This window comes from Solea solea, chromosome 5 (assembly GCF_958295425.1).
Source record: "Solea solea chromosome 5, fSolSol10.1, whole genome shotgun sequence".
In the NCBI taxonomy this organism is placed as follows: domain Eukaryota; kingdom Metazoa; phylum Chordata; class Actinopteri; order Pleuronectiformes; family Soleidae; genus Solea; species Solea solea.
Genome location: NC_081138.1, coordinates 13581829 through 13597062, shown reverse-complemented (window position 1 = coordinate 13597062; position 15234 = coordinate 13581829). Strand labels below are relative to the sequence as shown.

General features: G+C 45.9%; 1 protein-coding gene across 4 annotated transcripts in view; it reads left to right on the top strand.

Moving 5' to 3' along the window:
- The window catches only part of pacsin3 (protein kinase C and casein kinase substrate in neurons 3), a 33892-nt gene that overhangs the window by 16757 nt on the left and 1901 nt on the right, over nt 1-15234 (top strand). For 3 of the 4 annotated variants that reach the window (XM_058629415.1, XM_058629417.1, XM_058629416.1), the window contains 5 exons: nt 111-266; nt 635-810; nt 3039-3159; nt 11318-11460; nt 13330-13517. In XM_058629415.1, the coding sequence (XP_058485398.1) occupies nt 111-266; nt 635-810; nt 3039-3159; nt 11318-11460; nt 13330-13517 (784 nt within the window). The remainder of the gene's footprint in view (nt 1-110; nt 267-634; nt 811-3038; nt 3160-11317; nt 11461-13329; nt 13518-15234) is intronic. The other variant, XM_058629418.1, reaches the window with a different exon arrangement.

The following is a 15234-nucleotide window of genomic DNA, read 5'->3' as shown; positions in this document are numbered from 1 at the left end:
TATCAGACAAAAACACACTTGAGGAATTTCCTATCTGGGATTTTAAATGGTCTGATGAATTGGCATGACATGAAAAGTGTTACTGTGTGTGTGTGTGTGTGTCTCTCTAGGTGGATTTAAGTAAGAAGAGCTACCATCAGGTCAAGAAGGAGGAGTGGACAGCGACAACTAGGGAAACTCACGCCAAGGCCGACCCGACAAAGTCTCAGGAGGAAGTTCGCAAATTCACTGTCCGGGTGGAGCGCTGCAACCAGGAGGCCGAGAAAGTACAAAGCCACACACACACACACACACACACACACACACACAGTCCCATGAGTAGCTCCTCTGGTAGCAGTCTGGGTGTGTCGGTGATTACAGAAAAACATACGTGTGTTTGTTTCAAGTTTGAAACATGACTAGGCTCGCCTCCCCCTGTTCTTTGCTCTGCATTAACAGCAGAGAACAAACCTCAGGTTCCACAGTTAGACTTGACCCTTAAAGGGCACCAGTGCCGCTGCCCACTAACACAGCAGTGGACAGTCCTTCAGTTTAAAGTGTGAAAATACTTGCACCCCAAAGGCACATTCATCATTCTGAAATTTGGCAGACAACGTAGAGTGCACGGTCATTCTGTCCTCTGTGTGTGTGCCAGGCTAAGGAGCGCTATCAAAAGGCTCTGGAGGAGCTGAACCGCTGTAACCCTCGCTACATGGAGGACATGGAGCAGGTGTTTGACCTCACCCAGGAGGCTGAGCGCAAGAGGCTGTGTTTCTTTAAAGGAGTCCTGCTGGACATTCACACACACCTCGACTTGTCTGCCAAAGAAGGGTAAGAGAGTCACACACACACACACATATATACACGCACATGGATACACTCTCACCCCTGGGCCACACTGGCTGTGAAAGCGTTGTGAAGTGTCTCTGTAGCCAACTTCATACGTGAGCCAGTCTTTCCCTGCTTCAAGCTTGTGCTGGCACCACTGTGCTGTAGCCTACATGTCATTTTCTTAGCAACAATGTCTCCTCGTGTCTCTGCAGCACATACGTCTGCTCATGTCTCACTCGCTGTAAGTGACAGATGTGTGCAAACGTTCAAAGTAAATTGAATATATATATTCTATAAAAACTATACAAATGGAATGAAAGAGAGGGATGATTGTGATGTTTTTTTTACATTTTTATTGTGGTTGTGTTTTCTTGTCCCAATTTTGCCCAACGTGCTTAAAATAGACCAGATGCTGAATAGGATCACAGGAAATTGCGAGCCAGCATGAGCAGAGGCACTTGGGTGTAGTTCACTGTGTGGCGAGGACAGTTGATTAACTTGTGCTTCAAACACAAGTGGGCTATGATTTGTGAGGCTTTCGCATCCAGTGTAGCTCAGGAATAGGAGAAAATGGGTGATCATGAGATGACTGATGAGACGCAACTCAGAACGAAGGCTTGGAAAAGGTCTTTTATGTACACAGGAGTTAATACAAAAACTCACGCTGTTGTCCATTAACTGCTGATCTCTTCCTCTGTTTGAACAATCCACTGTTTCCAAGGTAACCCTGATTGGGAAAAGTCCGATTAGGTCATTGTCCAAATATTTATCAAATATCCTCTATCTGAGATTTATCCTCTGAGATTGTTTGCAAGGGAATGTAAAGGTAGCTGCAGTTTCCTTATTTGTATTTTATCTTTAATGTTGTTTTTTTCCTTTAAAATCAAAGGCATGTGTAGATTTCTTAGACCTGCACGTGTACATAATGAGAGACCACCTGCCCTCCTACTCTGACCTCGGTCTGAAAACCACACCCTCAGATGGAGTTACCAGAGACTGTTCATTAACTGAATTATCATGCATGAGGGCCAGTAGTCTGGTCCCTGTAGTTCTACCTCATCTCTGTCTGTAAAGATATTGTTTAAGCCTGTGTGCTGGTGACATTATGTTTTCAGTTTGATTCACTACATTAATCATAATATGGGTAAAATAGTTGGTGTTTCTGGTGCAGCAGGATTACTTGGATATGGGCTTATACTTGTGCAAATTTAAGCTCTGTAAGTTTTAGACCTTTTTATAAACAAAAAAAAACACATGAGAGTGGCGTGTTTGAAGGTTCTAGAAATGTATTTTAGATGTGTACACTGCACGTGTGGAGGGCTGTCCCTCCACTCTATCTCTCAAGTGTCAACAAACCCGCACTGAGCTGATAACACCAACTAGAAAATACCAGATCTTATCTGGAATTCCGCATTTTTAAGTGGAAGCATCAAGATTTAAAAAGGCTCCGCCCTGAGAATACACACACGTGTAAGGACAAACCTGCTGCAGGATATTTGCACTGTAATGCCGCCATGTCCAGAGCAGGACTATGACAAAACTACTCCAATGGGTGAAGTGTAATATCTCACCTTCTACCTGTGTTTTCAAGCTGCACTAATCAGTATTTTTATGTGAACAAAGAATCAACAGTTTTCTATCTGCTCAGCAGCAAAGAGCCGGCAACATGTTTCCATGTTGTTTCCATCTGATGATGAATATAAGTCTGATATTCTCCCAATTGTATCTCTTGCTTTGTTCTCTTACTGAGGGAAATATGGGACTCATAAACTGCTGAATGAGAACAGAGTGGCAGAGTTCAAAATGATCAGACTAGGGATGCACGATATTGGACGTTTTGCCATTGTCCGATATGCCGATATATTGGGATCGTTTGGACCGATAACTGATCTTCTGGGGTGAAATTAACTACTAATGTCGCAGTAGATGTAGATATACATTTTCTTCATTGAGCAAAATAAATAAATGTAAAAAAAAGTCAAGGAGTTGGCAGCTTCTTTAGCCTAGTGTTGTAGTCATTAGTCATCTCAGCAGATCTTGACGTGTATACCGATATCTGATAATACAATATCTGCAGATATCTTACCGATAATATCGTGCACCCCTCAATCAGACACCTGTTGTCTCTCTGCTTCAAATATGTGAGGACATAATTAAGAGGTGTAAGAGAAAGAGGTGGAGCTGGAGTAGAGTGTGTAGACGACTGACTGTTTAACTGTGTCCAACAGGTTCAGAGACCTGTACCGAGACCTGGGTCAGACCATCAGAGCAGCCAACGATGCTGATGATCTCCGATGGTGGAGGAACACGCACGGACCGGGCATGAGCATGAACTGGCCACAGTTTGAGGTGTGGAATGATGGACATGGACACACACACACACACACACACACACACACACATACGCACTTGCACTCACACGTCCATATTTGTGTGTCTCAGAAACTAAACACTAAACACTGAATATTTAACGGGATTCCAGTGAAAGCCTTGTGTGTGGTTGGGAGCTCAGAGTGGGGTCAGGAATGTTGGGATATGCACACACACACACACACACACACTCTACAACTTTCATGCTGTAGACGGCCAGTGAGGACAAATAAATATTTACTGGTAAGAATAAACTAAAAACAGAAGTTTCCTAATACAGGTTCTTAGTTCAAATTATGTGTCTTTGCTTGTAATATGTGACACAACAAATCATACATTTTTTGTCCTAATTTGTATGAAAACTTATCTTTAGCTTCATATTTACTGTACTCATTTCAGTGTTATCTTCTCCTCAGAAGATGTCTTTACTTAAAAACTTTAAAACAACAGCAATTTTATTTTATTTTACACCTTGTAGAAGTCAGCATTCAGGAACTCTCAAATCCCTTAAATTAATTTAGTCCAATAATGGTCAGGGATATAGCTACATGGAGATAATATTCTGATATTATTATTATCATTTGCTGAAGCTGTATTATTGAAATGTATATACATTCTATATTTATATTTGATTTACTATATCATATAGATGTCTGAGTTAATAATCCCTGATATTATTGAAATATGTTACATTAAATCTGGAAATCAAAATTTAAACCATAAAACAAGCGACTATAGAGCTGCACTGTACGTCTGCTTTGCTGACCGTCACTTCCTTCACTTTATTTCTGTGGAGCTTTTGTGAATCACGTCTGAGGACGATGATATCACTGATTGTGATCAGGTACACTTGAGTATGTCCACGCCCTCGTCACTCTCTGTTCCTGAGCCACAGCGAGAGAATCACTGTGGACTCTCATGTTGTCTCATTGTGTGTCTGTGAAAAGATCTGCAGACCAGTTATCAAGTAACAATAGAGATACAATCATCTGGATTCCTGCATCCCACCCTCCACTTTTTATTTTTGGCAGCTTTTCTACACTGGGTGTGTATGTGTGTGTGTGTGTGTGTGTGTGTGTGTGTGTGCGCCAAATCTGGATTCTCAAATTTCAAAATGTATACAAAAGAGCTGACACTTAAAACTCAAAAATGCAGTAACAGGACCTCAGAGAGTTGACGTATGTGTTTATAGAAATCACACCTCAGACTGACCAGTCCTGAAGTAAAAATGTTTTTTAAACCCTGTTTGAAAAACACCTGTCACGTGACAGCATGCTGCAGAAACTTTAGGTTACTCACGTAACCCCGGTTCTCTGATAACCGAGTGAGGTATCTCACTATGGGAAACGCCCTCTGCGTGACCGATCATGGAAGCTCCAATGACACCACGTCTGTCATATGACAGACCAATCAGCTCGAGATGCACGGGCCAGCTCGCCCCCCTTATAAGCGCCCTGCGCTCCGCACCCGCCATTCTCAAGCGTATTTCTTCCACCCCACCTATGCAAGTAGGGCAGTGTGTGTGAGATACCTCACTCGGTTATCAGAGAACCGGGGTTACGTGAGTAACCTAAAGTTCTCTTTCAAACCTCCCTCGGTATCTCACTATGGGAGATATAGCCCACTCCCGGATTTGCATGCTCCGAAGCCCTCAAAGCCGCGACCCGCAGTGGGTCGACACCCTAAACCCTCCCCATGGGCTAGCACGCAATCAACCTGAACCCACACTCAGGACTGAATGAGCCAGAGAAGTCTTGGTCACATCCAGCCTGTAAAACCGAATGAACGTGTGTGGGGATGCCCAACTGGCAGCGGCACAAATATCCCTCACTGATACGCCCCTGAAAAGGGCCCATGAGGTGGCTATGCCCCTGGTGGAGTGGGCCCGAAGCCCATCCGGGGGCTGCAGCCCACGACTCTCGTGAGCCAGGATTATAGCCTGCACCACCCAGTGTGACAGGCGCTGGCGCGTCGGGGCCCTCCCCCTGTGAGAAGGAGCCCAGGACACGAAAAGCTGGTTGCTCTTTCTGAACCCTTTGGTCCTGTCCACGTAGATGCGTAAAGCTCTCACAGGACACAGAGCATTGAGCCGTTTTTCATCCTCTCCTGCAAACGGCGGTGGGTGAAAAGCGAGCAGCTCAAGTGTGGAACAGCTGTAGGCAGAATCACTAACCTTAGGCACAAATGCCGGGTTAGGACGTAGTATCACTTTCCCATAATCTGCGGAGAACTGCATACATGAGTCGTGCACAGACAAAGCATGTAACTCACCGATCCTGCTAGCTGATGTCAAAGCCAGAAGCAGGATAGTTTTAAGGGAGAGTACCTTTAAATCAGCAAACTCTAACGGCTCGAAGGGCAACCCTGAGAGCGCCTCCAGAACCATGGGTAAATCCCATGACGGGACCAGAGGTTTACGCACGGGCCGCAGGCGGCGCGCACCCCGCATGAACCTCTTAATTAGAGGGTGCTGCCCGACAGGTGCACCTCCAAACCCCACATGACAAGCTGAAACAGCGGCCAAATAAACCTTAATGGTGGAAAAAGCTTTATCACCGTCCATTAAGTCCTGCAGGAAGCATAACACCTCTGGGACCGAGCACTGAAACGGAATAATCTGCTTAGCCTCACACCACCGTTCAAACACGCGCCATTTATTATCATATAATGATCGCGTGGATGGCGCCCTTGCGCATTGAATAGTCTCAATCACCCTAGATGGGAGACCAGACTCCTGTAAATTCACCCTCTCGCGTGCCAAGCCCAGAGAGCCAGCCGTTCGGGGTGTGGATGAAAAATCTGCCCGCGCGCTTGTGACACCAAGTCCGCGCGTAACGGCAACGGCCATGGCTGGCTGTGGACGAGCTGCATCAGCTCCGCCATCCACGGTCTGCTGGGCCAGTAAGGAGCTATCAGGATTAGTGATAACTTCTGTTCCCTCACTCTGATCAGAATCGGAGTGATGAGGCCGAGCGGAGGAAACGCATACAGCAGCACGTTTGGCCACGGGTGCGCCAGTGCGTCCGCACCCAGCGGTGCGTCCCGGTCTCTTAACGAGAAAAACAGGGGACACTGTGCGTTTTCGTGCGATGCGAAGAGATCTACGGACGCTCGGCCGAACCTCTCCCATACCTGGTGGAGCACCTCGGGGTTCAGTCTCCACTCGCCATACAGGGGATTCCCTCTGGAGAGTAAATCCGCTCCGCTGTTCAGTACACCCGGCACGTGCGCCGCGCGTAACGACAACAGGTGTTCGCTGCCCCATAATATCAGACTCTGAGCCAGCCTGTGTAACTTCACAGAGCGCGTGCCTCCCTGTCTGTTTATGTAGGCTACGGCTGTTGTGTTGTCCGCTCTGACCAACACATGACACCTTCCCAGGAGAGGCAGAAAATGTTTGAGTGCCAGGAAAACAGCCAACAGCTCCAGGTAGTTTATATGTGCCTGGAGAAGCGTCGGGGGCCAGGTCCCGTTCACTGACCTCCCCTCGAAAACCGCTCCCCACCCCGTTAACGAGGCATCTGTCGTAACTGTTTTCCTCATCACTACGGCTCCCAGTGGGACGCCGGAAGTGAATATCCCCGGGTCTCTCCAGTAACGGAGAGCTAGGCAGCATTCCGGGGAAACCCTCACCATACGTCTGAGATGACGTCGTGCGTCCAGGCGCAGCGAGGTTACCCAGCGCTGAAAATCCCTCATTTTCAGCAGTCCCTGAGGGACGACAGAAATTGATGATGCCATCAGCCCTGACAGCCGAAGACAGTCTCGTAATGACACTGAATTTCCCCGCTGAAAGAGAGCCAAGTGACGGCGAAAATTTTCCGCCCGAACCTGAGACAGAAATACCCGAAATGAAACAGAGTTTATTTCGAGACCCAAATACTCGATATTCTGAGTGGGAGACAAAACACTCTTTGTTTGGTTTATACTGAAGCCTAGGCTGCTCAGCCTGACTATCAGTCTCTGCGTGTCCCTCCCCGCCTCCTCCCTGCTGGGAGCGCAAAGGAGAAAATCGTCCAGATAAGCAAACACTCTGAGGCCCGATGCTCGCACCGGGTTCAGAGCTGCTTCCACACATTTGCTGAAGACCCTCGGAGCTAATGACAGCCCGAAAGGCAGGGTCTGGTACTCGTAGGCTGCTCCCTTGAAAGCAAACCTGAGATATTTCCTGTGTGCTGGATATATGCTTATATGAAAATAAGCGTCCTGCAGATCCACAGAAGTGAACCAATCGCCTGGTCTGATGGATCGGAACAGAACATTGTGTGTGAGCATTTTGAACTTGTATTTTCGGAGGTGTAGATTGAGGCAACGCAGATCCAGGATCGGACGTAGCGAACCGCCTTTCTTTGGGATGAGAAAATAACGGGAGTAAAAACCCTGATTTCTCTCCCCCTCCGGTACAATGCGAACCGCCCCTCGGCTTAATAGAGAAGATATTTCGCTCTCTAAAGCCTCCGCGGCTTCCCCAGAAGCTTCTGTCGTCAGCACCCCGTTGAAGCGAGGCGGCTTCATCGCAAACTGCAGCCTGTAACCCCTGACAACGGTTGTAAACACCCAGGGGTTGACTGCGCATGCGCGCCAAACCTCCGCTCTGACAGCGAGAGGACCAGGGGGCCTGAAGCTTAACGGACCAGTTGCGCCCTCTGGTGGCGACAGACTGTCCTGCACCTCTTGGTTTTTTGTTTTGTTTTGTTTTTGCTTCGCCCTCGGCTTTGTGAATAAGCCTGGATGCAACAGCGTGTTTATTAAAAAACCATGTGAAGTGCTTGGTGTGAACATAGCACGTTTTCCCTCTACCCTCTGAACTTGAGGGGGGGGATACAAACTCTGCACTGGGGGAACGAGTGCTTGCTTCGGTCTGTGAACGGAATGACCAAACGGGGCCGTCACACAGCGCTGACCGGAACATTGGTCCAACATGTCCATCCTCCTTCTCTTGGGAGGAGAGGGAAACAACCGGTCTGTTCCGGGGGGGCTCAGAGCAGAGATCTCCGTGAGTGCTGACTGCTGAGCTTCTGTCCCCACGAACCACAGCACCTATGCCGACCGCTTTTTCTTCCCGTCCGGGGGGTGGGACGGGCGGTTCGGCACGGCGCCTGGAGCGGCGGCTACAGCGGCGAATGATTTTCTGGGCCAGCGTCTCTGGGTCTGCGCTCCGCGCTGTTGAGACGACGACTGCTCAGACGCTCGCGGCTTGGGCTCATTATAACCGCTGCCGCGTCCTCTCGCTGCAGCCGCAAACCCGTGACGTGGTGGCGGTGCGGGGCGAGGAGCGACTTTACGTGGAAGGCAGAGGTCGAAGGCTTCACCCTGCTTCTTCCTAAGGTCACTGGTTTGTTGCATGGCCGTGACAGCCTCACCAAACAAGCCCTTAGCCCTGGACGGGTCGAAAGGAGCGTCAATTATGACCTGTTTGTCCTGGTCAGGCAGGCTGGAAAGGTTCAGCCAGAGCGCTCTCTCCCCTGCCACTGCGAGCCCCATGACGCGGCCGCAGCCCTGGACCGCACCTCTGGAAACACGGAGGGTGAGATCCGTGACGACACATATTTCCTCCCAAACCTTCGGACTCGGAGAGCCCTTATCCAGGAGGAGACCCATTTCCTGGAAAAGCTCAGCCTGGTAGGCCATCAGCAGGGTGACAACATTTAAGTTTTTCACTGACTGGGCTGCTGATTTATACACCTTCTGGTACATGGAGGCAGCGAAGCGCTCCGTTCTGCCCGGGAGGGCGGGGCCAGCTGCGGAGAGCGCGGAGCGCCGGCCGGGGTGGAGGTGAGAAGCCACCGCCTGCTCCACTACTGGGGGATCCCCAAGACCCCACTCCTCGTTGTTAACGACCTCCAGGCCAGAATAACCCTTAACGGGAACCCTGTGGCGGAAAGGTTTATCCCAAAACCGCTTCATCTCCCTCATGCACGCTGGGACGGCGGGCATGACATGACTCGTCGGTGTACGGCGGGAAGGCAGAATTTTACCGTCGTAAAGATCCCTTTCCTCACCCTTGTCATCCGGTGACGCGGGCCAGTCGATACCCAGCCGGGATGCTGCCCGCTTACACACCTCGTGCAAGTCGACCTCCGGAGGAACAGGGGAGGGTTGGATTTCTCCGCTGAGGCAGCTGCCGGGGCGGGAAGTCTGGGCTGAGGGGAGGATGGCGTCTTCGTCATCGTCGTCGTTCTCGTCATTGAGAAGATCCAGATTATCATCCTCCTCCACACACTTTGCCTCGAACTCGTCCTCCGACTCTAGGAGCTGTTCGAACAACGGCGGGAAATCCTCCTCCATGAGGGTGTCCCAGCTTGCGCTGGTTGTAGCCTTAGCCGGCTTCGGCTTATCCACACTGTCCGAGAGGCAGGGGTCGGCCTTAGAAGCGGCTGAAACTCTGAGGCGCCGCTCCAGAATTCTAGCTGGCAAGGCGCTGCAGTGCTGGCAGCACTCGGAGTCCGCGAGTGATGCTTGAGCATGTTGGACTCCCATACAAGCAATACAGAGAGGATGTGGGTCTCTCCCCGAAATTGCGAAACCGCAAGCGGCTGGACAAGGGCGGGACTCGACGTCTTTCACCTTGCCGCTGGCCATTGCCCCCTTAGAGGATGCGGTAGTCATACCTAACCTTGACGGTCAGTAAAGAAAAGAAACACCACGTCAGACCTCGACGGCTAACGAAGTGTACAAAAAACGCCTAGCTTTCTCAACGAAAGCAGCGAGAAACAAAAAACAGTGTAAAGTCCTGAATATAGAAATATTCACGCTCGGTGACTACCTTGACGGCGCGTCGGAAGAGCAGTTAAATGAATAATCTCAAACAGGACCTGAGGAGCTCGGTGATCTTCACGGTGGAAGAAAGCGAGAATGGCGGGTGCGGAGCGCAGGGCGCTTATAAGGGGGGCGAGCTGGCCCGTGCATCTCGAGCTGATTGGTCTGTCATATGACAGACGTGGTGTCATTGGAGCTTCCATGATCGGTCACGCAGAGGGCGTTTCCCATAGTGAGATACCGAGGGAGGTTTGAAAGAGAACTGCCAGTGTTTCTCATTTACAATAAATCCGCTGCAGGAAATGATCCCCAAACACAAAGAGGAGAGATTCATGAGAATAATCACCATTTTTTTTCTTCGTTTGAAAGAAAAGCAGAAGGAAAATATTCATTTGATTGCACATATTTAGCTTTTTCTTTATCTATTAAACCAAGCAGCAGAGAAATGCTTATTTCTGCACAATATTATAAAACAAACATCCGCCAAAAACCAACATATTTCTGAATCAGTTTCGGTAAAGGATGTATTCAGTCCCCCCTCTCAGTTATTTTCCAAAACTGAAATTTAAATGAAAGGAAAGTAGATGTTGGCAGAAAGAAGTGAATCTCCTCTGTCCTCGGAGGAATCTGCTGGCATTCCCTCAGCGCTGCTGACACATAACAGGGAGCCATTGTCCCAACCTGTACACAGGTCTGTCTCTCTATACTTGTGAGGACTTCCAGCTCTTTTCATTCATAATTCTGTCGACTGCACAGCAAACCTGGAAAAGTCGGAGGCTTTTATTTCAGTTGAAGAAGCCTAGTGTCTTCCTTTTTTCAGATTTATTTATTTTTTTTCTGTTTAACCTTTTGTGAGAAGTACACACTGTGCATGCGTGGTGCTGATTCAGTACCTCTGAGGACATTCAGCTCACACACATTCTCACACACCTTGTGTAGCTCTGACAGTGTGGAGTTTGTTATGTGCTCCACTGAGACTGTAAATACCAGTAACTGTATACCAAACCACCTACTTCTGTCCGCACCCTGTTATTACAGCGACTCTTACAGTGTGTGTGTGTGTGTGTGTTTGTGTGTGTCTGTGATTATCTACCACAGGGCTCAGGTGTTTATTATTTGGACACAAGATATAAAAACACATTACTGTTTATATGATGCATAAGGTTCGGTAAAGAACAGCCAGAGTGGATGTAGACTATGTAAGACTCTAATGACTTAGTATATTGATGGGTTATGTTAAGAATGTAGTTATATCTTCTTGTAACAGAAGAAAAACAACAACTCAAATGCTATTCTGATCTAATTCAATTTGAAAGCCTGTTGCACATTTTTAAGTGTGTGTGTGTGTGTGTGTGTGTGTGTGTACATGTGCATGCAGGAGTGGTCTCCAGAGACGAGTCGCTCCATCAGCAGGAAGGTGCGAGCTGGACACTCCGAGGAGAACGTGGTCACCCTCACCAACATCGTCTCCTCGGCTGGAGATAATGTCCCACCGAGTCCCATCACCACGGACACTGACAGGTAGGAGGACACGTCTGTAAACCTGGTTCAAAAGTAGGATTGGGTTTAATGTCTGGTTTTCTCTTCATCCACAAACAAAACGAATGCTTTGTTTTCTTGACTTTGTCGAAGGAGGTGGGGAAGTAAAATGTCATTTTAAAGCGTCACATAACCGTGGGCTGAATAAACACTGACCTTGTCAGGACCTGGTCCTAATGAAGCCCAACCTAATTTCTGAGGAACTGGTTAAGTTGGGGTCTAAGTTTTGAATTGGGCTTAGGTTACAGTTAGGTTTAGGCATGAACTGGTTGTGGTTGTGTGTGCATCACAGACTGACAGAGAGGCAACATGTAGTTACGTTTGTTACCTTGTTGTCACCCTGAGGAGTTTACACCCTGTGTATAACACACTCTAATTAGTAGCTAGAGAGCTGACTGTGTGTGTTTGCGTGCGCGCTTGCATTTGCATTGGTTACCTTTTTTAGAACCTTTTCTCGCATAAGCACTGACCTTGTTGGGGCTGTTAGTCCTCATGGGGACCAGAATCTAATCTCTGAAGAAGTTGTTAAGTTAAGTTTAGGTTAGGTGGTTAAGGATAGGGAGTAACTGGTTATGGTTAATAAACTCAGGCTGTCCAAATGAATGGAAATCAATGTCATGTCCAAGGAAGAATAGCTCTGCAAACCTGTGTGTGGGTATTCCTCATGTTTTGGGAACAATTATGGGGACTTGACTTCCTTCTGGGGCCAACAATCAAGTCCCTATAAACTAAATAATTATATTTAAGTGTTTATGATGAGGTTAGGTTAAGGTTAGGATTAGGCCAGTAGTAGTTATGGTTTAAGTAAGAGTAAGTCTCCAGGAAATTAAATAAGTCAATGGAATGTCCTCTGAAGTCACGTGAACAGACTCTATGTGTCTGTGTGTTTTTGCTCCCCTTTAAATTGTTCAATTATTTTACTTTAACTTGGAGTCTGACAGTTCTTCATGAACACACCACCATCCTTTCCTTTAGCTCCAAACAGACACTGATACAAAACCATAAAGAAGTGAAGAAGGAGAACATGCCTCACTAATAGGGGTGCAACGGATCAAAAAACTGGCGGATGGGATCGTTCCGCGGATCAGCAAAAAAAGTCTGTCACAATTTTTTCGATGAAAAATAAAAAAAAAAGTAGGTGCACGACGGCGCACCGTCGTAACGTGGCGCAAGCACTTTCAGCATGTGTTTAAAGCCCTCGTTTTGCACAACATAATGTAGCCTCATGTCTGCACCTATAAACACACCGATAGCGTTTGTGATGTCTGATTGTGCAACAAGGGGCTGCTTAAATGCCGCGGTGATAAGCGGTTGTTGAGCAGCCTTCGTTTTCACTCCTGTCAGTCAAACACCGGTGATGTCGCTTCAAATGCGTGGCCATGCTTGATGTGTTTCCACTGTCATGTGGCTTTCTTGTGCCACAGTGCCGACGCACCGTCACGGTGTTATCCACTAACCTCTTTCCTTCGTCATTATATTTGACAGGGAAGCCAAAATGCTCCCATACAAGGGATTTAAATGACGCGGGGTGTTCAAGCTCCTCCGTTCCTCCGCTCGCCATGACCACGCTGTGTGTGCGCACAACTTTTTTTTTTTCATAAATCAATCCGCGGATCACGTGTGTGCCGAACCGAAGATATTGATCCAAACGGATCACGGATCAATGATGATCCGTTGCACCACTACTCACTAATCATTCTGCTCCTAAATTACTGAGGGGGTCTTGTATTGTGTTAAATTGCGATGAGATTAGATGATGATTTATTATTAGATTATGATTATATTGTCTCTCTGTGACTGTCCCTCCCTCTCGCTCTCCCTCTCCCTTTCACTCCCTCTCTCCTCTCTCAGGACAAAAGATTATTCATCAGAATGGTCAGACGAGGAAAGTCCCAAGAAGGTGCTGCCTAATGGCGTTGGAGATGGGGAGGAAGATGAGGAGGAGGAGGAGGAGGAGGAGCAGGTAGAGGAGGGGGTTCGTGTCCGAGCGATTTATGAATACATTGGCCAGGAGGCTGATGAGATCAGCTTTAAAGCAGGTATTAACCCTTACTAATGCTTCTAGAGACACCATGGGCAGGACTGACTCTGTATATATGTGTGTATATTTACATATATATATATGTATATGTATATATATGTATATATGTATGTATATATACATATATATGTACATATATGTATGTATATATACATATATATGTACATATATGTATATATATATATATATGTATGTGTGTATGTATGTGTATATATATATATATACATACATATATGTGTGTGTATATGTATATATATATACACATATGTGTGTGTATATATGTATATGTGTGTATATATATATATATCTGTATATATGTATATATATGTGTATATATATATATATATATATATATATATATAATATATGTGTATATGTGTGTGTGTGTGTATATATATATATGCACAAGCTCAAACAATTAAGAAAATTGTTCTTCATCATTTTAATTACAGCCATATCAAAAACCAGGTCTCAATTTCACAGAAATACTCAAAATATAACAGCTAAAATGTCACAATATGTTGAAGAGACACTGAATCAAGAGGCACAAACTCAGTAATGTTGGTTTGTTGTTTCCCTCATAAAACATTTAATAATATAATTGTTATTTAGTTGCTTATTAAACTTAAATTAATATCAATACCAAGTGAGACTGCAGTTGTTTGTTGAACAGGTTCTTTACCACAAATATACTGACAAAGAAATAACTTGTAATTGAAACATAATAAAAAGCATAAATATTTGTGAAAATCAGCTGCTGTTTGATCTAACGTAGTACACAATATAATTTCAATGTCAATATACATATGAATAAGACAATCCACTTTGCACATGTTTAAGAAATTACAGCTTTGATAAATAAAGGATTATATGTACTATATGTGTAAAGGAGTACGAGTACCAGTTTTCAGAGAAGAGAACCATTTGTTTGGCTGTTTACCCACAATGCCTCACTTTATCACATTTCCACACACACACTCATGATGCAGTGACACAAACGCATCATTTACACGTGTCTCCATGTTCTTCAGTGGAAAGTTGGGGATTTGCGTGAATGATTCTGTCTGAGTCACAGAAACTGGATCATCACAGCGACGGAATCACATTAACATGACAACTTCGGAAAAGCATCTCGAAATGAACATGCAAACTTAAGATGTTTACTTTTGTCTGCATGGTATTATTTCCTTTTTTGTCGTCTTCTGAAGTGAAAAACAGAAGCTTTAATAATAAATCATTAACCTGCCGCACGTATGAACACAGGTTTTCTTGTTTGAAATCAAATCTGTTCTGAATGGCTTTGTTTTCTGAACATCAAGAACACAAGTGTGAGCTTAATCTTAATTTGAGGGATTGTCATGAAAAACTACCGCTTATTCAGGTAAGTAATGTGAAACCACTTCATGTCACACAATGAGATCAAAGTGTTCCCTGAACGTGAATCTTCAGCTGTGTTTTTGTTTTCCTCTGACAGTTTCTCTGTGACTGCACTTTAATAAAGGATTTTCTTATCTCAATTTTTTGAATATTTTAAGGAAAAGATATATATGAATAACCTATATTGATTTTATTGAAGGACATAACATTTAATTAAGGAAAATAGCATATAATTCAAAGCTAGAAATCTTACAGAGACATAAACTGTATTGTATATGAATATTCACAAGCGTTCACACTTTTCCTATGATGGTGAAGTGAATGTGTCTTGGTATAAA